This window comes from Paramacrobiotus metropolitanus, unplaced genomic scaffold (genome assembly GCF_019649055.1).
Source record: "Paramacrobiotus metropolitanus isolate TYO unplaced genomic scaffold, Prichtersi_v1.0 Parri_scaffold0000023, whole genome shotgun sequence".
Lineage (NCBI taxonomy): Eukaryota > Metazoa > Tardigrada > Eutardigrada > Parachela > Macrobiotidae > Paramacrobiotus > Paramacrobiotus metropolitanus.
The window spans coordinates 1,402,891-1,426,182 of NW_026570243.1; the positions used below are offsets into that span (position 1 = coordinate 1,402,891).

The 23,292-nt window shown below is 44.5% G+C and overlaps 1 protein-coding gene and 3 long non-coding RNA genes across 8 annotated transcripts; 1 reads left to right on the forward strand and 3 right to left on the reverse strand.

Annotated features, from left to right (window-relative positions):
• The first annotated feature begins 11,021 nt into the window (after window positions 1-11,021).
• Window positions 11,022-14,490, forward strand: LOC129587126 (uncharacterized). Of its 4 annotated transcripts, none has more exons than XM_055480724.1 (9): window positions 11,022-11,237; window positions 11,319-11,705; window positions 11,784-11,859; window positions 12,047-12,442; window positions 12,586-12,694; window positions 12,920-13,102; window positions 13,172-13,602; window positions 13,674-13,795; window positions 14,040-14,490. In XM_055480724.1, the coding sequence occupies exons 1-6, from the start codon at window positions 11,069-11,071 to the stop codon at window positions 13,046-13,048; spliced, it is 1,266 nt and encodes a 421-aa protein (XP_055336699.1). In that variant the 5' UTR covers window positions 11,022-11,068; the 3' UTR covers window positions 13,049-13,102; window positions 13,172-13,602; window positions 13,674-13,795; window positions 14,040-14,490. The 4 variants fall into 4 exon arrangements, with proteins under 4 accessions (XP_055336699.1, XP_055336700.1, XP_055336701.1 ...); XM_055480725.1 differs by having other exon boundaries at window positions 11,322-11,705; XM_055480726.1 differs by lacking the exon at window positions 12,920-13,102.
• Window positions 14,491-14,870: 380 nt separating this feature from the next.
• On the reverse strand, window positions 14,871-18,861 carry LOC129587120 (uncharacterized). The gene is made up of 6 exons (XR_008690257.1): window positions 18,635-18,861; window positions 18,059-18,372; window positions 17,678-17,853; window positions 17,072-17,187; window positions 16,611-16,950; window positions 14,871-15,009 (listed from the first exon to the last, which is right to left on the reverse strand). It is a non-coding gene; the product is annotated as an uncharacterized LOC129587120 (long non-coding RNA).
• Window positions 18,862-19,037: 176 nt separating this feature from the next.
• Window positions 19,038-20,122, reverse strand: LOC129587122 (uncharacterized). The gene is made up of 3 exons (XR_008690260.1): window positions 19,794-20,122; window positions 19,213-19,668; window positions 19,038-19,131 (listed from the first exon to the last, which is right to left on the reverse strand). It is a non-coding gene; the product is annotated as an uncharacterized LOC129587122 (long non-coding RNA).
• A 210-nt stretch (window positions 20,123-20,332) lies between these two features.
• Window positions 20,333-21,682, reverse strand: LOC129587121 (uncharacterized). 2 transcript variants are annotated; one of them, XR_008690259.1, is made up of 5 exons: window positions 21,343-21,682; window positions 21,128-21,249; window positions 20,719-20,943; window positions 20,526-20,634; window positions 20,333-20,430 (listed from the first exon to the last, which is right to left on the reverse strand). It is a non-coding gene; the product is annotated as an uncharacterized LOC129587121 (long non-coding RNA). The 2 variants fall into 2 exon arrangements; XR_008690258.1 differs by having other exon boundaries at window positions 21,128-21,682.
• Between the last annotated feature and the right edge of the window lie 1,610 nt (window positions 21,683-23,292).

Genomic DNA, 23,292 nt, shown 5'->3' on the forward strand with positions numbered 1-23,292 from the left:
GCAATCGCACGATAGCTCAGTTCCGGGAACACCTTCGTTCGTTTTCAGGTAGCCTGTTCCTCGGGCGGGCAGTAGTATAACAGATAGTCAATCCCGGCATATTCTTATAGCGACTATTACGGCGCTGTGGTAATTTGATTTTTGGCATAGAGCGACCCCGCTAGTATAGTAGTGGCTTCCGTTGCTTCGTCATTGGAGGTCGGAGGTTCCAGTACACACAAACAATGCAATTTTGTAAATACCCCTCTTTTTGTCTTTTATTGTTTATATTTTTCTATTTTTATACACTGGATTAAATGGTGCGAATTATGTTGTACTCTACATTGAGTGCGGTTGCCATGAACTGGCACTCTTTTACAATGTTTTTACCGTTGGTTATCGTAGTGCAGTGGTCTAGACAGGAGACTAATACTGGACGATTCTCCGCTAGGTCCTGGGTTCTACTCCCAAAAAATTTTAAAAGCGTGTTCGTAGAACCTTCTTTTTCGTGTCTAAATTGTTGCACTTTGTTGTACTTACATATTCAGTGTGATACCGTCAATTTCGTATTAATTTTCAATGAGCGGCGCACAGATGTACAACCCTTATCGTTCGGATTTTGTTCTTTTGCCGTGAGACGTCGTAGTGTAGTGGTTGTCCGCCTTATCTCCGCGACTACTCGGTCAATTTAGGGCCTTGGGTTCGAAACCCCTACAAGTGATGCACATTTCTTTAAACCTTCTTTTTTTTGGATTTTATTTTGTTGTAATAACATCGAATATGCATTGCTGTTGACCATTGTAATTTTATGCTCTCTCCGACGTGTGAATTCAAAAGTTTCGCCGTAGATAATTCCGTAGTGTAGTAGGAAGATCTTTTGAACTACAGAAACGGGGAAATTAAAAGGTTTCGGGTTCAAGTCCCTTACAGCTAATTTGCATTTTCTGAGAAACTTACTTTTTTTTCGTTTTATATTTTTGTTTTCGCCTTGGGAAAAGTATTGACAATAGTTCCCAGAATGTTAGAATTAAACTCAAAGAGCTGGGCGTAAAATTGTATGCACACTCAATGGTTGACATTGCACTTGGCCGTCTGTTTGTCTGCATTCGAATGACTTCGTAGTTCAGTGGCTATGAATGATGGCCATTCGCCTCATGTACTACCTCCTTGACGGCCGGTCTTAATCTCAGGGTTGCATGCTGCATGTTTAAAACTACCTTTTTCTGCCCTATATTTTTGTATTTTTGTGGGACGAAGTTACGCCAATGGGTTAATGGTTTAGTGCCTTATTGCAGTCAGGTTGAATGTACACGACATGGCGCTTCCGGTGTTGAATCTAACTCAGCCATAGCGTAGAGCACCTTGTGGTGTAGTGGCTAGACTGATAATCCATACCGACCCGCTTCCTACAAAGTCTAGAGTTCAAATCCCTAAAGTTAATTCGTTTAATTTAAAAAACCTTCTTTTTCGGTTTTATATCTTTATATCTATATGCAGCATTATGTTGGCTTCGAGATCGCTAATTTTACGGTCACTCCCGACGAGCGAATTTAAAGTTTAACTCCGCAGATCGTAGTGGCGTAGTGCACTGAACTGTTGAACCACAACAACAGGTGCAATGAAGGGTGCGGGTTCGAAACCCCTTGAAGTTAATATGCATTTTCTGAAAACTTACTTTTTTTTGTTTTTGTGTTCTTATTGCTGTTATTGTGAAAATATTGCCGTTGACGGAATGAATTTTATAGCCACGGTGACGGTGAAATATTAAAATCCATCCGCGGCTGTGGTGGTGAATTTTCCTTGTATTGTGAATTTTCGTAGTGCAGCGCCTTTGGTGATTGCCAAATTAAAAGTGAAATGTGGTATAGCCATGCTAGCGTATGGGCAAGAGCAGGATTTAGTTGTCCACCCAGATGCAAGGTTCAATCCTGCGTGAATACAAATTTTGCAAGTGTTAAGAGTTTCTCTCCATTCTTTTTACTTTTCTTTGGTGATTTCAGTAACTTTATTCCCCTGATAGAATGTTAGAATTGTTTTTAGCGTTTGATTCACGATTGCCGGTGTGATATTTGATTTTAAACTGTTAATGTGTCATTCTACACCGGAGTTTACTGTAATTACGATTGCGCATACTCTTACACCGATTTTATTGTAGTTATTAAAATGCTACATAAATCCAAAATTAATTTAGGATTAGACCAGATCTGTCCGACCAGCAAAATTAACGACTATATGAGAATCTGTACGAATGAAAATTATAAAACCAGAACAGAAGTGAGATTAAACGGAAGAAACAAAGTCGGCTGAATTTCAGAGCACAATTATCAGACAGCCGTAGGAAAAACCATCGCACGTAAATTATAGCCGTTTAGTCCAAATCCAGTTTATCTTTGGCGATTTTCAAGTTATTCATACGCTGTTCCAGCGCCTCACGGATGTACGCGATATGCTTGGCGTCAGTAATCGCTCGCGTTTTCAGCGTGTTCACCAACGCTTTGCAGCTCTTCATAATTGCTTGCTCTCCTTCAACCATTTTCAGTAGTTTGTCAATATCGTCCGTGTGATCACTCTTGTCAGCGCCGGGCTTTTCAGCTTTTTCCTTAGTTTTCTTGTCGTCTTTTTTCTTCTGCACATTTTTCTCTGGGGCAACATATTTCGGACGGCCGCCCATGGCTTTTAGCTGGGTGAGAGTGATAATTGGCTCTCTTTCAATCCGCCCGTCTTTGCTGGCCCGGATCATCAAATTCTTGTTAGTCGTGTTATTCTTTGATGGCTCAATTGCGTCCAGGCGCTCCATTACGCCGTCAACGACCAGATCGACGTCTTCTCCCATATAGCCGAAACTACAATCGGTGACATGTTGTTCGGTTTCTTTTCCGTTAATTGCGACTTTCATAGTGCCCATCTTCACATTTGCAAATGGTGTTCGGTTATCATGGTGCACGAATATATTGGCCACAAGTCTGGCCATAAGTTGCTGACGAAAATGTGTAAGTATTAAAAATGCTTCGAGAAACACTCACTGATTGTTTGTGCCAGCGTGTTGCAAAGGCAGCATCCGCGGATGCTTCGCAGCCACAAGTCAATACAACTATCGACGAACAAGTTTCCGTAGACCACGATGACGTGCTTTTCTTTGACCAGTCGGCGCAGCCCCCGTTCGAGCCAGTAATCGCGATCCTCAAGCAGCACGTCGTAAGTGCAGGCCCATTGCTGGATCTCGGCCCGCGACATCGCATAACGGCCGTGATACAGAACAGCACGAATCATCCGACGAAATTTTCCATATATGTCGATTACTTTTGCTTCGGGATCGCGGTTCTTATGCACCTCTTCGGCCACTTCGAGAATGAAGCGCCCGTCGCGCGACATCTTTTTCAGCAGGATTCCGGCGTTGATCGCATCGCCGAGGAAGAAGTCCACTCGATCAGCTGTGAAAACGTCGTGCATGTCAATGATAAACTGTTTAATCGAAGACATATCCACATAGTAGCCCGTAATTTCGGCCTCCAGAATGCAGGCGTGGGCTGCGGTATGCATCGCCAGTTGTCGACGGCTTTGGATGGTTTCGTTTTGATGCAAAGGCTCAGCCATGGCAAACTGTATCGATTCGCGAGTTCGCTCTTTCCAATATCGAGCATGTTCAATCGCATCCGTTTCGGGCGAGGGTAGTGGCTCTCCAGCTGGTCCTACAGGCTGTCCTGACATGATGATCCAGCGAAATAATCAAAATTAAACGAAACAAACAAAAAGAATATGGTAGTAAATGACAAACAGAAAATCCCGTCACCCCAAAAGGATAAATACTGTAGGTTCTTCACTTTCACTTTTAGTGAAGAACAGCTGATATTTGCTGTGCTGCATAACCGGCATTCAGTCGCCTGTCAGCCGCCCTAATTTGACAATGCTATCGGAAACTGTACAGTTTCCGGTCTGTGTTCGAATATTTCCCAGCCGCGTGTTTTGACTTTCGTTTTCCTTTTTCGTATTCTTTTACTCGTTACGATTTATATTTTGTATAAAAATCTACCCTTTATGGTTGTAATTTACAAATCCTTGGCGAAACAAGCGGTATCCTGTGTGTTCTACGCCAAATGATTAAAGTGGGTTTAAAATTCACAAAATCCATTTGTCGCCTGTCAACCGCCTGCTGGTATACTCAGTGAATTTTGCATTTCCGGTGTCGGTGCCAGTTGAAATTATCTGTTGTGCTTTTTCTCTGCACTCCAGTTCTTCAATTCTCCGAATTTGCTGCCATCGATAGTATCCTGTTTTCCCTGTCTTTTTATAATTTATCATTTTTACATTTTGAGAATGTCTCCTCCAGCAAAGAAGCCAACCGCGCGCAAGACTGCTTCGCGTACCCCGCGCCCGAGTCGTGCAACAGCAGGGCTGAATTTTGGTTATTCCCCGGACAGCGATGAAGCCCGTTCTTCATCGCGTGTCACTCGATCTCGAGTCTCTCGCCGTACTGCTGCCCAGCCAGTGTTTTCTGCACAATCTCCTGGGCCATCCGGATCGGTGAGTGCAGCAGTGGCTCAGCAACCTTCAACGAGTTGGGCAAATGCAGTAGTCAATGCTTTACAGCGCCGATACGACAAACAACGGCGACGTACAATTCTGCGTCGCAATGCAGCTGTGGTCCGCCGTCATGCCCGTCGAGGATCATTTCCTGCTAACCCTGACGTTGAGATCCGTCAGTCGTCCCCGAAGAAACTGCAGACACAGGCGGAGAGACAGTTGGGTACTCCAGATCTTACTGAAGAGGAGCCATCATCTTCTGAGACTCCGTCTGTGCGAGCAAAGCGAGGTATTTTCGTAATACCCTGTTGATTTGGTTTCTTTTGCTTAATAATAACGATAGTACTCATTTTTCGGTCACTTCTGGTTGGATTTATCGGCTCAAATTTCCAATTAATATTGTTGTGAATCTGTTTGGTGTGTTTACCTGCAATCAGCGGATATCTGGTCTGTGTTGCCGTTACATATCCGTGATGCAGTTTAACGGGGATAATTCTTCGCCCCCGCTTGTGTTAATTGCTGTTTCTTGTTTATATCAGAAGAAGAGCACTTGCGCAAAGGCGGCATCCTCTATGTTCCGTATAACCCGGATGCACCGCGGCCGGTCTTCAAGACCAAGCAGACGGCTCGCAAACGAGCTCACTCCGGTGTATTTCCAAGAATGGCTGTGGCAAACAAGAACGGTGAGGATGTGGTTATTTCGCAGGCATATTTTATTGGCCTTAATCGCTTTCATCCTCGTTATTCGGAGTTATATTTATCTGGCTTTTTGTATACGAATGGATCTTTAATAAATCGCTACGATTTGAGTCGGATCACCTGCTGTTTACCCACAGCTATTGCCTTAGAACTACGCCGCCAGTATCTTTATCTGAATCCTGTTTTTGTTGCCTTGTTTCAAGAAATCGCCAAGCGTCAGAAGGCAGATGCGGTTGCGCGTCAAGCGGTTGTCCATGTCGGTGCAGTGGAAAATGCTGAACCGCAGGCTTCAACTTCAGCTGCTGGCCCTTATTATTTTCGTACTCGTGGGGAAAAGCGCAAGTACAAGGAGGTCTCGCCGTCCTCGTCCTCTGCGCCAAGCGAAGTTTCGGTTTCGGATGATGGCGGTGACCATGAGGATCCTTCGGCAGTGCTATCCGCTGATGAGGATGCTGAAGTTGAAGCTGACGAGAATGCGGATATGGTCGTTGATTGTGATGGCGACGATGGATCCGATCTGGAAAAAATGGATGTTGCTCCGCTGCCGTCTCTGCAGCCGGTTGCCCCTGCTGTAATGCCTGTTCCGGCCGTTCCGCGTGAGGATTCGCCTGAGACTGCGGAACCGACCGTTTATGCCCAACAGCCGCACTCGGATGAATTGTAATACGACCGTTCGCAGCTGTACTTCGTCATCCTACTTCTTGTTCCTTGTGGTTTGGTTGCTTTGGTATTATCTCAACGGCTGTCAGCGCTGTGTTTCAATCGTATTCGGTATTATAGATTGTGACAGGAATCTTGTGTTTTATTGTATCCAATTTTTATTTTTCTAATTTTACGCGCCCTGAGTCAATGAATTGGTCGTTTACTATTTTTTTTTATCGCTCCGCTGTAACTATCACTGCTGAATCTTTCGTTGTACCTAGACAGATCTGATTTTCTGATTACGTCGAATTAAAGGGATATAGCGCGACGCGCTGGTTGGTTGTCTCCCGTACCTGTGTGGAAATTGCCGCAGTTTAAACATTCACTCTACTAGACAGGTATAAAATCACTTGTGAGTTGCGTGCAGAAATCGGCATTGTGGATTTTTTTGTTTCGGCCTTCTGGCGCGTTAGATTTTCACCGTGTGTAGACTGTGATTTTAACGCTTTTCTCTTTTCATTCTGCGTTAAAGGTCACCAGTTTTTCTTTAGTTTGGGCATGCCGCCTATTGATCCTAACCGTGCTTTCGATAAATTGGTAGACGCCATTTTTCATTCGTCTTCCAACCAGCAGCAATATAATGCCAGTTATAATCACCGAGGAAGGGGTGGCGCCCGTGGTACTTTCCGTGGCAACTTTCGTCCGTACGGCCGAGGAAATCATCGGAATTTTGGAGACAATAATCTCCGTCGCGGAAACGATCACTGGCGTCGTAATGGGAGACATCTGGGCGCACCGGAGGTTATTGAAGTACCTGATGGAGCTCCTAACGCAGCTGCACCAGTGGAAGCTACCGCCGCAAACATGGAGGTTGATGACCCGGGAAACCAAGCGGCGAATGCATCGAATCAGGGCCAAGTCGGCGGAGTTGTGGTTCCAGGTCAGCCCGATGCTGTCAACCCTGCTGTCAATTTACATGGCCCGCCAGCCTTGAATGCCGTTGTCGTTCCTCCGGCTGTTATTCCGCCCGCCCAGATTCAGCAGCAGGCCCCGCAGAACGCTGAATTTCCGGGTTTGCCACCAAATGTGTTGCCGTTAGCTGAAGTGCCGATTGTCCGCGATGCCCGTGACCGCTCTCCGGCTGATCGCCCTCGTGCGCCGTCCGCACCTTCCGGTCCTGTTGGATCAGCTGAGCATAATTTTGTGCCTGCTTATTTGGCCCAGCAGCAGCCGCGTGAATTGGATGCTGATCGCCGACGACAGATGGCTGCGGAAGTGTCTCGTCGTTTGGATGCCGCTGCATCTGGCTCTGGTATCACTGGCCTGTTTTCATTGGCTCCTAGTGCTGGCAAGTAACCTCGAATAACCTTTCAATGATCTTTTGTTGTTCGCCCTTTTGATCTCACCTGTGTTACTGCTTATTGTGTTTTCGATTTAATGCACACTAGCGGTACCATTTTTCTGTTATTCCTTTTATTGGTTTGTACTGTGTACCAAGGCTTAATTCTGTGCTGGTGCGGATATTTTTGCTTGTTTGTTGTTGTTGACAGTTGTTACTGGATGATGTAGTACTCGAGAATTCGTAAGAATACTACTTGTGGTTGAATCAGCGCTTTTGTTCGTTTAATACATAGTAGCTTCGACACATTTTCACGCTTCACATCTACACATTGCGTTCGATAAAGCTTTATTCCGTCTCCTGTACATACAAAACACCATCTAAACTCAAACGGCACGGTATCGGTAATTCGTAGTTCGCTTTCCTGGATCCCTTGGACCTCCGCCCTGCCAAACCCGTGGACTTCCGGATGCCTCTTCGCCAAGGATTCCACACTCTAACTCTCTGGGAATCGCGGCGTACAGTCGCATTGGGCATCGGATGGACACGTGGATTGTGCGGTGGATCGGGATCAGGATGGATGGAAGTGCACAATCGCACTGGGATGTTGCGGGATGGATTGTTTATATTGGCACGGCCAAGCATCGTTCGTGGGGGTGACGTGTGGGAGTAGGATCACACGCCGGAGTACGTACAGGATGCTGACTGTCCGCCTTCCACCTGCAACACAAACGGATAATCTAGTCAATCTCTTCTGTGATTTGCTGTTCTCTTTTACTAGCGATGTATATGATGTCATAACGCGAAGTCTATATAAGTTCTTGTTACTTCTAATATCGGTATCAGTAGTCTGAGATTTACTTCTGAGACTGCTTTCTAATTACGATTTTCTAGTGTCGTGAACTGTGATGTGAATTGGATAAAGAGACAGCAATACTTGTTCCTACGGAAGTGCATAGTCGTTCCCGGATTATCGCTTAGTATACAGGTTTGCTCGTGACACAATCGTCCTAGCTCTTGCTGATCCTCACAGGACTTACGACCGGAGATTGTAGTTGGACTATCGTTAGGGATTCCTGACTCGTGTTCCAGACTCGTTCGTCTTATCTCCACCATAGTTCTTCCGTTACAGTTTGAGAGTACGAGTGCCTACCGATTGAGCATTACAGGCGTAGAAGAGTAAAGATTGTTCATGGAGCCTTAAACGGCGTGAACGCTTATACACGACACACTAATAGATTTGGTTTTCACATCTTTTTTATCACAATTATACATCTAATAATGAGCGTGCACCGGCAAATTCTGGGCGAATAAATTAGTGAAGATGTTTCACATGAACGAAGAGAAAAACAGGTACACAATGTTGCACAAAGTAATTATATATCATGGTCTTCTCCTACAGCATGCCAGTAAAACGGCAGTTCTCAGTTCATGAAAGGTCAGAACAAAGCACACAGGATCTGACACAGCTTGAAACATGGAAAGTGTCACGACAACAGCTAAAAACATCGATCCGAGATTTACACCAGCAAAAATAAGCGCTGAAAAGTAAATTTTCGCCGGCATCCAAAACACCAGTAAACTCGCTGTCAAGGTAGTTAAGATCAAGAAAGATCTGTCTCTGTGGCTGTTTCGTCCTTTCATAAAATAATATTGGCTGCCAGATGCACCTTTTGCTGCAATCTGCGCCCTTCGCTTTTGTCTCATCATCCAGACAACTGGATACGCGCAAATGGCCACTACAGTCGGCAGAATAACCATAGCTGCTTGACTAAACACTGTGAAAGCTTCATAATGCTGAGAGCGGTCACAAAAGCTGTCCACATGGACGAACCGGTTCACGTAATACGGGACGACGATAATTTGCATATACAGAAATACTCCACTGCAGATTAGAAGTGTTGTTTTCACTGTGTGAAAACTCCGATAGGAAATGGGGTACGTAACAGCGTAGACCCGGTTGACGCCGATCAAAGCGTGTGCGTGAGCCACCAAACCCGAAAACGTGTAGTGCCAGTAAAACTTTATAGCGCATAATGACGATGCCGCTTGACTTGCATTATGGTACGTTGTATCGTTGGGTAACTGTTTTACGTAAAGACTTATGGCCAGATCGAAAAAAGGGGTAATGCAGAACAGCGTATTGGCAAGCAGAAGATTGGCAATAAATACGGTGAATGGCGCTTTAATGCGGATGCGAATAATGTAGAAGATCAAAACAACAAGATTTAGGAAAAACGCAACGGCAGTCGTAATAGTGCTGGAAATGGCCAGAAGTGAATCACCACCTTTTGCCGCTGTTTTACTGGTAACATTCGATGGATTCATGATCATCTGCAGTCGAACATTAAAAAGGCAAGCTTAACAGTATGCGTTTTATATGGTGAAGTGTCGGAAATTATGTGAGTAATGTCCAAGACGCCAGGAAACATGAAAACCGGCGAAAATTTTAAGTAGTAAAACAGGTGTAGACTGGGCTATAGCTTACAGTATGTCGCCACTGATGGCATTAATCTTATTTTAATCGATATAATTATACTTGTCGGGCCGACAAGTATAACAATGTCGGCCATGGAGCATAGTATGCTCCATGGCCGACAAGGTCGGTATACCGACTCTAGTTTTGGCTAGGAACAAAACATCGATATTTTACGGAAAATACTTCATGGAACGCGATACCGCCCTCAGAATGACCTTCTGGTCATATAATTTAGCTACTACATATTAACTGTGATTGCATGTTATTAGAATTCTAAAGATGTCAATTCCCAAGTGCATACAATTCTGTAATATACTTCTACTCGCTGTTTGAAGCGCGGTGTCAGAATGTACGTACTTATACATGCAAGTGCAAGCGGCGTATCTATAGGGTTGTTGTGACGGAGTCACTAATACGAGTTAATAATTATACTAATACTAAAATATGAGCATAATAATTATCAAATTAGTGAACTTTACAATAATTATTACATCTGTCGGGTGTACTTGAATCCACAGATGCAATACACCATATATTTCGAAAGCTTTAAAATATAAGGAAGGTTCAGAAATACATTTAATGAAAGATGTTGGCGCTACTCAAAAATAAAGTTAATGAAAGAGCTTGGTATTGTTTTCAACAAGAAAGATGGAAAACCGTAAGAAACATGACGGTACATGGTGGGCTGGCTGTCCGATATTACCCGACTGCTCTGGGCGAGGGGAAAGTGTAGGAACAATTTCCTGTGGCTTCTAATGGTATATCGCAGCGCATGATGATGCCGTCATGCGTAGCCTACCAATACTCAACCAATACTATACCAATACTACACTAACCATACATGCGTCGTCTGCCCACTTGTCTAGAACCAGCCGCTTCCGGTCAGCATTGCTGCCAACGTGCCAATAATTGGCACGAGCGGATTTCCCACACTAACAGTCGATAGATCTTAGTAATATGGATTAATTACCCAACCCAGTAGGTTTTGAAACTGCAGCCAAACCGGCTCCGTTTGTAACAGTTTAATGCGTTAATTTGTACCCATCAGCGTCGCGCATGTTGGAACACAAGGCGCTAGCAAGCTTTGCTTAAATTTATAAAGGATATTCAGATGTAAATTATTACAAAAGACCTCGATAATGCATGTTATTGTACAGAACGCAATATGCCTACTCAAACAGCAGACGGTGTATATTCAACAGTAAACGTGTACACATTATGTAACGTTTTGTGAATGCAGCGTACCGGTTCCAGCTGTGATTTGTCCTCGGGATATCTTGTCAGATTGGATCATGATTGCAGAAAAGATGCATGGGAGTTTAAGATATGTGCATTGGCGATTGCAATCTATTCGTACAAAGTTTCTTCTGCCATACCCGCCAATTTAATCAAAACTAGGGTAGCATCAAATGCCATCAATAACTGTTCTATCTATTGTAAGCATATACAAAATTCCAGTAACAATGTTACGTTTCGTCTGCACGTTGTTGTTAATTCCATCTGGAAATGCTGACATTCGGGCCCTTACTCAAATAGTCGATGTACCGCACACTACGCCCGCTCCCGAGACGAAAGACGGTAAAACGTGGCTGTTTTGCTGCACATTTTGTACTATGTATTCATCGTTTCTAAGATGGTGCCGTTTTCGCAAAATCACAGTAGCAAACAATATTCCTGGAACGACGACGGAGTTTTGCAATGCCACTGCAAAGATAAACAAGCCAGCGGTCTTTGATAACTGGCTCGTAGAAACAACCCACAGCATCTCCAATTCCAGCTACCTGAACTATACTATAAATGCTGTGGAGATTGAGGACAATCCAGAATGGTTAGGATATTACTATTCCAATTCAGCCGTCGGGGGCGTTCGGTTTTACATGAACATCACGGAGAAGTCGGATTTCTACTTGAATTCTTTGATCAAGACTAGAAGGGGCTTACAGATACCCGATTTTGTCGGCGTACACCAGGTCGCTTTGCAGCCACATAACGCTTCCGTCAAACAGCTAGAAGATGCGCTATCGGCGGCATGGTCGAAAAATTTCGGTAATTGGTACTATATCTTGTCAATCCGACAAGTGGAGAATTTGTTTTTTAGATACAATGACAGTGTTTTTTTGATAGATGGCAGCAGTTCAACATGGAACCAGGTGCAGATCATTTTCATTGACAACGGCACAGTACTCAGCACCTTGGAAGGGTAGGGTTACGATCCGAATTCAGTTCACACGAAGTATTGTAACTTCAGATGTACGAATATCGTGTCTGCGAGGCAGTTAGCACATTTCTTCGACACTCAGTAGAAACTGCATAGTTACTGGAACCAGTAGAACGTACGAAATTGATCTGCGTGTGCCATTTCAAGATAAACCTTTCGGTTCCTGTAGGTTACCTCTTGTGCAAGTCGTCTATATCCTGCCAATTCGTTCAAAAATTGGCGACGTGAACACACGGATTTACTCTGACGACATTGCACTGAATCAGTTGTCTCGAGCTGATCCACCATCCGTTGCGGATCTCCAGGAGAATCTGCAGAAAATTGGAGTGTCGTTAGTCAGCGGTGCTGCCGTGTACGGCTACGCCCGGTTTACGGTATACTTGAAGCCGGCAAACCTGAGCCATGTAGCCGACATGGCCACCTTGCACAGCGAATTACTAGAAATAGCTACGGAAGAAATGGCCAACCGAGGTTGTGGCAGCCCGCAGAGCGGTGATTTGGATATTCAGTTTGGTACCACTAGCCCGTGGATCATGACGTCGCGAGCAAATGGTTCCTTTTCATAGTAAGCAGCTTATTACAAATGTGCAAAATTGTGCAGGGAGCTTTTGGGGCACTTCGCGGATTTAGTAAGGGTATCAAACCAGATTCGATCGAACACTTATACATACTTTATAGTAATACCCTTTTTGAATTTGGATACTGTAGCTTCACGGTCACAGTAATCCCTTCCGCGGTGCTTGTGCACAACAACATCTACCTGGGCGAGATGCCGTATCTTCCGCTCCATCACAAGTATGGAAAGCAGTTCTTTGACGTACGTGACGGTGAAGCCAGCGTGCTACAACCATATGATGTCCGTAATCCACATCGAAACTCATGTTGATATACTGTAAATAATTTAAGCGAACTAAAATTCACTGAAACCCCTGCGGTAGTTACTAAATTCTCCTGTCGGCTGTCCGAAGAAATCGGACTACCTCATCTAGACGTCCAGTACTAATACGAATTTCCACGGTAACTTATTATGACGCTTTTCTAGTCACAACCCATGGGTTCACCATTTGTCAATGGAACCGTGCCATGGCCGGTTGACAAAACTTATTCATTTCGAATGTATGTTAACATGCCGCAGTCGAACCAGAACAATCCTATAAGATACAGTTGTTAACGCGGCTGGAGGAGCAGATGACTGAGCGGCTGCAGAAATCTTTGAATGATAACGGTATCGAACAGAACACAGCTCCCGTACAGTTATGGCGGTATATAAAATACGGAAAAAGTTATTTTGTAGATGTTTCCCTAAAGATAGCCGTTACTCTTTGGAACCCGGAGCTGGTTGGAAACGCTATCAACTTCTTCGTATCAGTTTATGATTCCGACGGGTTTACCATTGTTAACGCAGATCCGAGTTTATCCTACGCTGAAACCATTTACGACAGACTGCAGGGTCTTACAGTGGAGATGCCGGTGCCAAGCCTAAATGCCAATCTAACTTACATACTGCAAAAATATCCTTCTGGGAAGTACAGAGAACCGCTGACTGACAGTCAAGTTGAGCAGCGGTATCAGTCTGCCAAACAAAGCATCATAAAGGGATGTAAAGCAGGACGTAATCCCTTTGAGCTGTGTCCCGTAAACGAGACGTTCACCTTGTACGTACAGTCTCTGCCAACACAGCGAGCACCTGGCATGTACGACTCCAGACCTACTGCTACTTATGTGGTAAATATTGCACCATTGTACCAGTTCGAGCAAGCTTAGATTTAAACTTGATCCTACTCGTGCGGTTTCAGAATTCTTCGCTAGTCCTTCATGCGGTGGAACAAGCATTTGCCCAAGCGAACCCGGTAACGATTGACGATGTCACACTAACGCTTACGTTAGCGGAACGCGAGGATCTGAAGACTGTTGAAGGGTACGCTTATGTAATCATTTCGCTTTTCATATACAGTACTCGTACATCAGCTATAAGTTTAACACTCGCACCGGCTTTTCCATTTCATACAGTTATAATTTACAAACATCCGGTAACCATGATAGACTGCGTTAAAGCGCAAGCACGTTTTTTTCCGACTACCGTTTGCGCAATAAAGCCACAACATAATTATAAGAATACCTATTTAAGAATAAGAATACCTATCTTTAAACAAGTTTTCTAGGAACGATGCGGCCAAATTCGTCTTTGCTTCCACTTATCCGGGAATGGACAGCCATAAGTACTGGACTTTATGGAGATACCCGTCGGGCGACGTCCTCAGTAGATTTCTTAATGAAACAGCAACGGCTCGACTGACGACATCTTGGACGTTTAAGGCTTATTGATTCGCGAACTATCTGTACTCGTACTCAAGACGCTCTGCTGTGACTTCATTAAAATACCGGTATATTAGACACCGGTGCAGGCGATGCTTATCCAGTAATGACATTCGCTATTCGTATTGACGCTATCTAAAATTTTAGGGTCTACAACTTCTAATTGAGAGTTACGGATTGTAGAGCACGTAATCATGCTTTCTTATCCTCATTGTGGCTGAAGTAAATTGGCTTCATAACGTTTAAATGGAATTCGACAAGTCAACCAAAAATGTGATACCAACAACTCTGGTTTATTTATTGCTGTTGAAGTACCTTTCTTTCACTGCACGATCAAAACATCGCGAATCGTGGTTGCAGACTTTGTAAACACATGTTTTTTGCTCCGAATAATAAAAAACCAAAGTTATCAATACGAAAATATGTACGCCAGCGTTAGACCTGTACCGGTTCCAGCTGTGATTTGTTCTCGGTCCGATTGGATCTTGATTGCACAAAAGGTACAGTGTACATGGGATTATAAGATACTGCATCGGAGATTACAATCTAATCGTGCAAAGGTTCTCCTGCCATGCCCGCAAACTAAACCGGAAGATAGCGTAGTATCAATAATATCTTGTTTAAAATCTGTTGATTTTAATTAGTGTAAATCTGGGCAAGCGTGACATGCGTACTGGCGGCTGCCGAATAAAAAGTATAACACCTTTATCTAATGTAAAAATGTTCAAGATTCCGGTAGTAATATTATACTTTGACGTATGGGAGTAGGATCATACGCCGGATGTACGTACTGGATGCTGACTGTCCGCCTTCCACCTGCAACATAACGGATAATCTAGTCAATCTCTGCTGTGATTTGCTGTTCTCTTTTACTAGCGATGTATATGATGTCATAACGCAAAGTCTATATAAGTTCTTGTGATGCCTAATATCGGTATCAGTAGTCTGAGATTTACTTCTGAGACTGCTTTCTAATTACGATTTCCTAGTGTTGTGAACTGTGAAGTGAATTGGATAAAGAGACAGCAATACTTGTTCCTTCTGATGTACATGATCGCTCCCGGATTATTGCATAGAATACAGGTTTGCTCGTGACACAATCGTCCTAGCTCTTGCCGATCCTCACAGGACTTACGACCGGAAGTTGTGGTTAGCTCGTTCCTGAGGGATTCCTGATCTTCTGTGTTCCTGATTCGTTCGTCTTATTTCCACCTTAGTTCTTCTGTTACAGTTTGAGAGTACGAGTGCCTACCGATTGAGCATTACAGGCGTGGAAGAGTAAAGATTGTTCATGGAGCCTTAACCGGCGTGAACGCTTATACACGACATGGCGCCCACCGGTGTCTTTTAATTTTCCCGATGTAACAGAAAATTATTGGTGGAAAGTTTGGTGGTAATTTTCGGTAATAAATGGTCCGTTTTTGAAAGGCGTCGAACCGCAAAGGTACGCCGAAGGAGGTCAGCGTTCCTGATCTGGCCTAGTTAAATTATTTTCAGCGAGCTTCCTCGCAGTTGTGAGCTTCCTCACTGGTGAGCTTCCTCGCCAATTAAATTAATTTAATTTAAATTGGACCGTAGGAATTTAACAGTCGAAACCTCAAAGGTCGGCTGTGTAATTCATTGGTGTCTGTGTGGGTAATTTCCGGGTTGTCTGCGCAAAGCAGTAACCGCGGCGAATAAAGTGTAGTCTGCAGTGTCAGTGCACCTGGCCTGCAGATAGAGCAGATAGTAAGCACCGAGCCATTGTCAGTGGCCAGGTGAGATAACGATCTCCAGCAGACTGATAAAGGCAAGCCGCAAGCGGTAGCCAAAATCAGCAGCTAGAGAGAGTTGACCGTGAAAAAGGTAAACACCGGCAAACGGTGATTGACCTGTGAATTTTAAAAATTACAGCAGCACGCAAAGTGCAGCAGTGTAATTTTAAGAATTTGTTACAGTCGAAACCGCAAAGGTTGGCTGTGTCTAAACTCACTGAACAATTCAAACCTAAAAGGAGGATTGGGAAGTGAGGAGACAGTAATTGCACAATTGCAATTTTTGAAACCAGTAGCACAATCGCTGCTGTACCTTTTATTTTAAATAGCCGCAAAGGTTATTTAAAATAAAAAGCAGAAATGTCGGGCGGTTCGATTCCTAGAAATCGCCCACCACCGCGTAAAATCCCAGATAATAAAGTGATTATTGGGGCGTACGATGGATCGAGAGCTCAGACAAGGTTCAAATTTAATGCAAAAGAAATCCCGTTGAATTTAATGTACATCGCTCTTAATGTCGAACCACCAGAAGCACAAGATGCATTCTGTGGAAAGTCATGGATTGATTACCAGGAAATCAGGCGGTACTTAAATTCCAAAACGAGATTACCAGCACATTTTAAACCTTGGATTGAGTACGAGGGATGTATCCCTGAAGCTTACCTGGACATTACTGATGAGCAGTTTAAAGCTGCCTTGCAGGATGCAAACAGGTGGCTGCCAGAATATACGGAAGATTTGAATAGACGCAGAGAGGCGGCTCAAGCCGCACTCACAGCGTCAAAAGCAACTGGAAAAACTCCCAAAAAACAGGCAGCAAATGAGCGCGTCACGCGCGGTGCCAAGGAGAGAATTCCAGCCCAGGCATCCGGTGCGATACTGGATGAACCCATATCGGAAACTCCAAGTGTGGCTGAGAGCCAAACAGAACCTCAGTCTTCCCAGTCGGACAATAACTTGATAGCATTGTCGGCTGCGGATAAAGCGGATATTTCTGAAGGATCTGAAACAAGAGCAAGCAAAAGTATTCGTGGTGGAACAATGACATTCCACCCGGCACAGCTAAAATTATATAGTTTTGTGTCAGAAAAAGATTTTGAGCAACCAGATGAAGACTTCCTTACTCAAGCTAGGGAAGTTGACGAGCAGTTAGCTGCGGCAGAAACTGACCAGGATGTGGGCTTGATAGTCCGGCAAACTATGCCCGTATTAATCCAAAGTCTCCGCACGCTCATCGCATCTACAAAAACAAAAGTAGATGAAATGGGTAATACTATGTCTTTAGACGCTCGTGTTGATGCGGAACGAAATGAAAAATTGAAATTTCAAAAAGATTTCAATGAGATGCGTGTTAAATTCGAAAATGAACAAATAGAAAATGACAGATTGGCTAACGAAATACGTATTGCGAATGATAATTTGCACAGTCTAAGACAAGCCAACAGAAATGCGGAGGCCGCATTTAATGCAATGCAAGATGAGCGCGATACTTTAAAAGACACGAATCGTAATTTTGAAAAACAGTTGGAAGATGCCCAGAGAGATCTTTCAAACGCGAAAGCTACGATTGATGGCCTCAGTGCGCAACCAGCACCGGATTTAACGAAACAAATAACTGACTTGAACCAAAAGCTGTCGAAAGCTCAGAAAGATTGTAATTCTGAAAAAGATGCGCATAAATTAACTAATAAAAATTTGACGGATGCGCAGAACTTGGTCACGAAACTTACCAAAGATTTGGATGACGAAAAGAAGCGGGCTAAAGATGCGGAAGACTCTCTACAGCGTGAACTCACACAAGCGAGAGTTCAGTTGAACAATAAGTCTTCAGTCGGCCCGATGCATATTCCCAAGGAAAAGGATGATGCGTCCCAAAAGGAAATTGAGAGATTGCAGGGTCTGTTGACTACAGAGCGAGAGAATGTACAAAAGGCCCAAAAGGAATTAAAAGATTCGAAAAAGGATAAACGATGTGATAATTGTGAGAACGCGACTCAGGCGAAGAATAAAGCACAGGCAGATGCTTATGAGAAAGCGGACAAATGTAATCGGTTGTATGAAGAAAACACCCAGCTTAGGGCACAATGGTATGAAAAGCAAGAGCAACTTACCAAAATGGAAGATGATCTTAAACAGGCGGCCGAGGAGCTACTCCGATTTCGAAATCCGGGCGTCACTCATAGTGGCAATGAAAGACATTTTCAAAGGGAACCCCCTGTAGCGACGGGAGATGTGCTATGTCCTCCGCAATTTTCACTCTTCAATCCACAGAATTTCTCATCATCCGTTGAACAACCGTTACCTACTGGCAGTAATCCAGCTGGTATTTTGCGGAGACCCAGACAGGAATCACGAGTCGAATTCTCGGAGGGTCAGACCATGCTGCGTTCATCGTCAGAAAGTCAAATTCCAAGGGAAACGGCACCTGCCAAACAGAGGAAAAATGGCTCAACAGACTTACGCCAACAAATTCTGAAAAGAACAGCTGACGAATCTAGTCGCCAGATGCGAGGAACAGAAAACAGAGACAGTTCTGATACAGAAAATGAACTGATGGATGATGCCCTAATGGAGGATGAACACCGTCGCCCCAGTAGTACGACCAGCAATGAGTCTATGTCGAGAAATCCTCAGCTGGAGGAATGGCTGAATAAACAGACCCAAATCTCGGATAGAACGACACTTACACAAGAAAGCGTTGTTGAACTTTTAGCGAAATTTGTGGAAAAGGACAGCGATAAAACGGTGGGTGGCATGAAGCTCCTTGCCTTTGACGATGCTCATCCAGAAAAAATTCAAAGATGGCTCATGAATGTTGAACAATGTAGAGCCACGAATAACTGGAATGATGAAACAACGTGTCGCAGAGTAATCGGTGCATTCACCGGTCCGTCTTTTCAATGGTTTGAAAAATTCTGGAAGGATAATAAAGGCAAATCATGGTCTGATTTCTTTAAGCCCGCTATTGTAGAGCACTTTAACGGCTCGCTGTCTAAAGCTGATATTCGCCGAAAAATGAATAATCGTAAATTGGAATTTTATGAACCAGTCCGTGCTTACCTGGATAGTTTCCTCCCATGGTTTGAGGAACTAAAAACATCGGAGGAAGAGCAGGTGGAAGCACTCCTTGATGGCGTACAGGAGCATCGACCGGCATGGTTCCGTGAAATTTATAATGCGGCACCTAAAAATTATGCGGAATTTGAGAAGAAGTTACAGGAATGCGAAAAGTTATGGAAGCGCATGAATAAAGATAAGAAGGCACCTGAATCAACTCAGAAAAGCGCTCCTTCAGAACCGAGAAGCGCCGGAAATAATAATAATAATTCGAATTATGAGTATCGAGGCGGCCGCGGTGGCTCGTCGCAGAGAGGAAATTATTATTCGAACCGGGGAGGCCGCGGAAACTATGGCAACAATCGCGGAGGATATTCACGTTCGTACACGGAAACGGTGATTCCGCAGCCGCAGAATACGGTGGCTCCAATCCAACCCGTCCTGAATGTTCCCCAGCCGCAATTTGTTCCAGTTCCGGTGTATTCACAGCCACCATTTGTCGAACAGCACCCGGTACAATTTGCGCAGACTTTCCCTCAACCAATTCCCATGCAGGCTCCTATGCCTGTCCCAGTTCAAATGATGAATCCAATGATGCCGGTTATGCAGCCGCAATTCCAACAACCGGTACAGAATTTTGATCCACAGTACCAACAGAATGGCCCTGCGAATAACAATAATTATGATGGCGGTAATAATCGTGGAAATTACCGAAATAATAATAATAATTATCGCGGACGAAGTGGTTATAACAACAACAATAATCGTCAGCAAAATAACCAGAATTACCGGCAAAATCAACAGGCCGGTAGTCAGCCTCCGTTTGATGAACGAAATATCCTGAAGGATAAATGGCGAACAAATCGTGGAGTCGAGATTTGTTTCCGCTGTCATGGTCTTCATCCCGCTGCAGGTTGTACGAATCAATTTGTACTTCCCCGCCAGTATGAGCCATCCGCAGAATTATTGGCACGCTACAATAACCCGCAGCAGCAGATTAACATGATGGAGTTGGACTTACCGGCTGGTTTGTCTTCGCCGACGCCCCAGTGTAACAAAATGGAAGTCCAGGACTTTTCGCAGTACCCTCTAGCGGATCACGTGTGCCTGTTGCCGACGCTGGATGCCCAGGCTTGGTATTCTGTAATTGACATAAACTATCAGAAAGTAAAAACCATGCTAGATACTGGGTCTAGCATTTCAGTCATGTCTCTCAAAATGGCTAAAGATTTAAAATTAAATATTCACTGCTGTCCTGATCACATTAAAGGCAGGGTTGTACATACAGCTTACCAAGGGAGACAGTTGATTGAGCCGTTGTCGGTAGTGGTCACCATCCACGAATTTGGGATGGCTTTCGAGCACGCAGTGCTTGTGAGTTCCACTTTCGATAGGGACCACGTTGTTTTAGGTTTAGACTTTTTAGCTACAAAACCTTTTATTTTAGACATGAATACAATGACGTGGCGTCTCTCGCGTAGACAGTCTAATGCACCGGCATTCTTTCGCCGCGAAACTCACCTCATGTCGGATGTCATTAGGTCACACGATTTTGATCCGCTAATTCCTGTGGGAGTTAAGCCGTCACCCGCAATTCCCGCGTTGATGTTAACAGAACGAATTGGTGTCGCTAAAGAAGCAAAATTCGTACCGTATGAGTCAGCTCATTTAATTCTAGCAAAGGCTGATCCAGAAATTTGTATTCTGCACTTACAAAAGGCTAAGCAGGAGTGGCCGCGTCCAGTCCCGTCGCCACCAGTGACAAAAGTGGTTGATGCCCCGGTGAAAACGGAAGCTAAAGAAACTACACTAGTTCACGTAGCCCCGATTAAAAAGGGATCTGATCAGCGCGATGAAGAGTTTGTGCGTAGTGTAGTACAGGAGATGATTCGTCAATATCTCCCAAGAGCAGCTTCCGTCGCGGATGAACCTGTTCGTCCTGTAATTAAACAAGAAATTAAAGTGGAGAAAAACCCAGAACCAAGTCAAGTTCGTGGGGGAGGCGGTGAAACAATTGTGAATGGTATGCAGTCAAGTTCGCGGGGGAGAGAACAGGCGTCTTCCCAGCCGCCAATTAAAAAGGAAAAAGTTGTTCAGCCGTCACCGGCAAGCAGTCCGAGTACCTCGTCTCCGACATCGATTAGTCCCGTGCCTAACTTTGGCTCCAGTCAAGTTCGTGGGGGTGACGATCCCTTGCAACTTCCCATTCAGATTTCCTCGGTGGACGCAGTGCTGAAGCAGCATCCTGCGGCGAAGTATCTTTATATGGGCGTTTTAGGGAAATCAGCGAAGGTTGTTGAATGTCTTAGCATGGATAACAAATTGCTTAATGTTATACCGGTTGAGCGCGACCGCAGAGACGTCGATGAAATCCACGACTATCCGTCTTATATGGCACGCAATCCAGAGTTGAAGAGGTGGATGACGCCGATGGATAGGCCACAGGATAAACAGCTGTTTCCTTCAGAGAAAAAGATTCCGTGATCCGCAATTTTGGCGCGAAACTCAACAACAGTGTGTTGATAGCCGGATGTGGTACAAAATGTATAAGAAACCGTCGCACGCTAATACGAATTTTACCAAATACGAAATTAACAGATTCGTAATATGCGAAGGGATTTTATGTAGAGTACCTGATCATTCTGGTGCATGTCCGAGAATTTACGTGCCGCATCAATGGCGACAGAAATTAATCGCCTGCTTCCACGAAATTCTTATTCATAAGCAAGCGTACGGCCGGCATGAAAAGCTATATCCGTACTTGGTGAAATTATTTTACTGGCCGGATTGTATAATAGAAATCGAACGGTATGAGAAAAATTGCGACGTATGTCGAAATTCGATCAATGATCGCCGGCATTTTGAAACCTTGAAACGTACTGAACAGTTGGCCGCACAGAAAGCTACAGGAAAACGTAAAGTTACCTTTTCTGTGGATAACCCGGCACCAGCAGGTGAATTTGAAAACGGTAGCTTTGTCCCTGCAGATGGTATGAAACCCATTAACATCGGCCCGTGTCCGGTCTCCTACGAAGATAAACAGGCGGAGAAGCAAAGAGAAATAAATTCTCAAATGATTAGTAACTCACCGCCGCCGAAGCCGTCTGAGTTCGTTTCGGAGGATGTCAGAGCGACCTACGATGTTGCGACAAAAATTAATATTAATGAACAGTGGGAAATCTGGAATGACATTCAGAGACAAAAAGCATTGAGCGAATCTGCAGCTGCTAATCCAGTACGACCCACCGTGGAAATTACGAACCATCACCGGAAGGTTCGGGAAGGAATTCCCCTAGGCGTAAAAAAGTCCAGTTACAGCCGTAGAATTCGGCGGGAATACGCCGAGCGTGAGGCCGCAAGCCAGATGTCCGCTGAGACAGTGCAGCCAGCACCGGTACAACAACCGACGGCTAAAAATTTGCCCAAACGGTCTCAGGACGTCCGGGAATCCACGGATATCCCGGCATGCGTGTATTCGAAGGATGTCATCGAGCTGGCGTACAGGGACGCCCATCTGAAACAGGCACAAGCGCAGGTCGAAGTTAGTTCGGTAGAACACGATATTTACCGCTTCGAGCCAGAACCCGGTCCGATTGATTGCTTCAAAATGGAGCTGTTTCCAGCTTCGCCGGTCATAATTCAACCCCATTCGCAGGGAATTATTCGTGCAACGACGTCGATGTCTGACGAACAGTTCATGGAATTTCAAGACGAATACCTGTACACCCAGCCGTTTCTCTACGAAGGAAAAATACCAGAGTCAAATAAAAACGCTGTATTACTCGATGGCGTCTTAACGCTAAATGAATATGGTAATTGCCGGGTCTGCGTTGTTAACGTTTCTGACAAACCGCTCGTTTTGAATGAAGAAACCAACCTTGGCGAAGTCGCGCTTGTGGACGCAGTGTACCAAATGGACTCTCCGGAGTTCCAGGAGAATTGTCAAGAGGCCATTGGTGACATTCCCAGTAACCAGGAAGGCATTCCAGTGCCGGGAAAAATTACCGAATGTGTGGCGATGCAGTCGCAGTTGTCCGCTCCTGTCTCTGTTGACCCTGAAACAGAGGAAACCTTCGCCAAAATTAAAGTTGGAGACATTTGCCCCAGCAAGGAAGAATTAAAGGCTATATTTTATCAGGCAAAATCGGTCTTACCAACTAAAGCGCGTCCTGTGGGATGCTGTACCATTTATGAGCACTCTGTGGATACAGGCACAAGTTTGCCGGTCAGAACTCCTCCGTACCGTACGTCGTTTGAGGATCGTAAATGGCTTCAAGCTAAAACACAG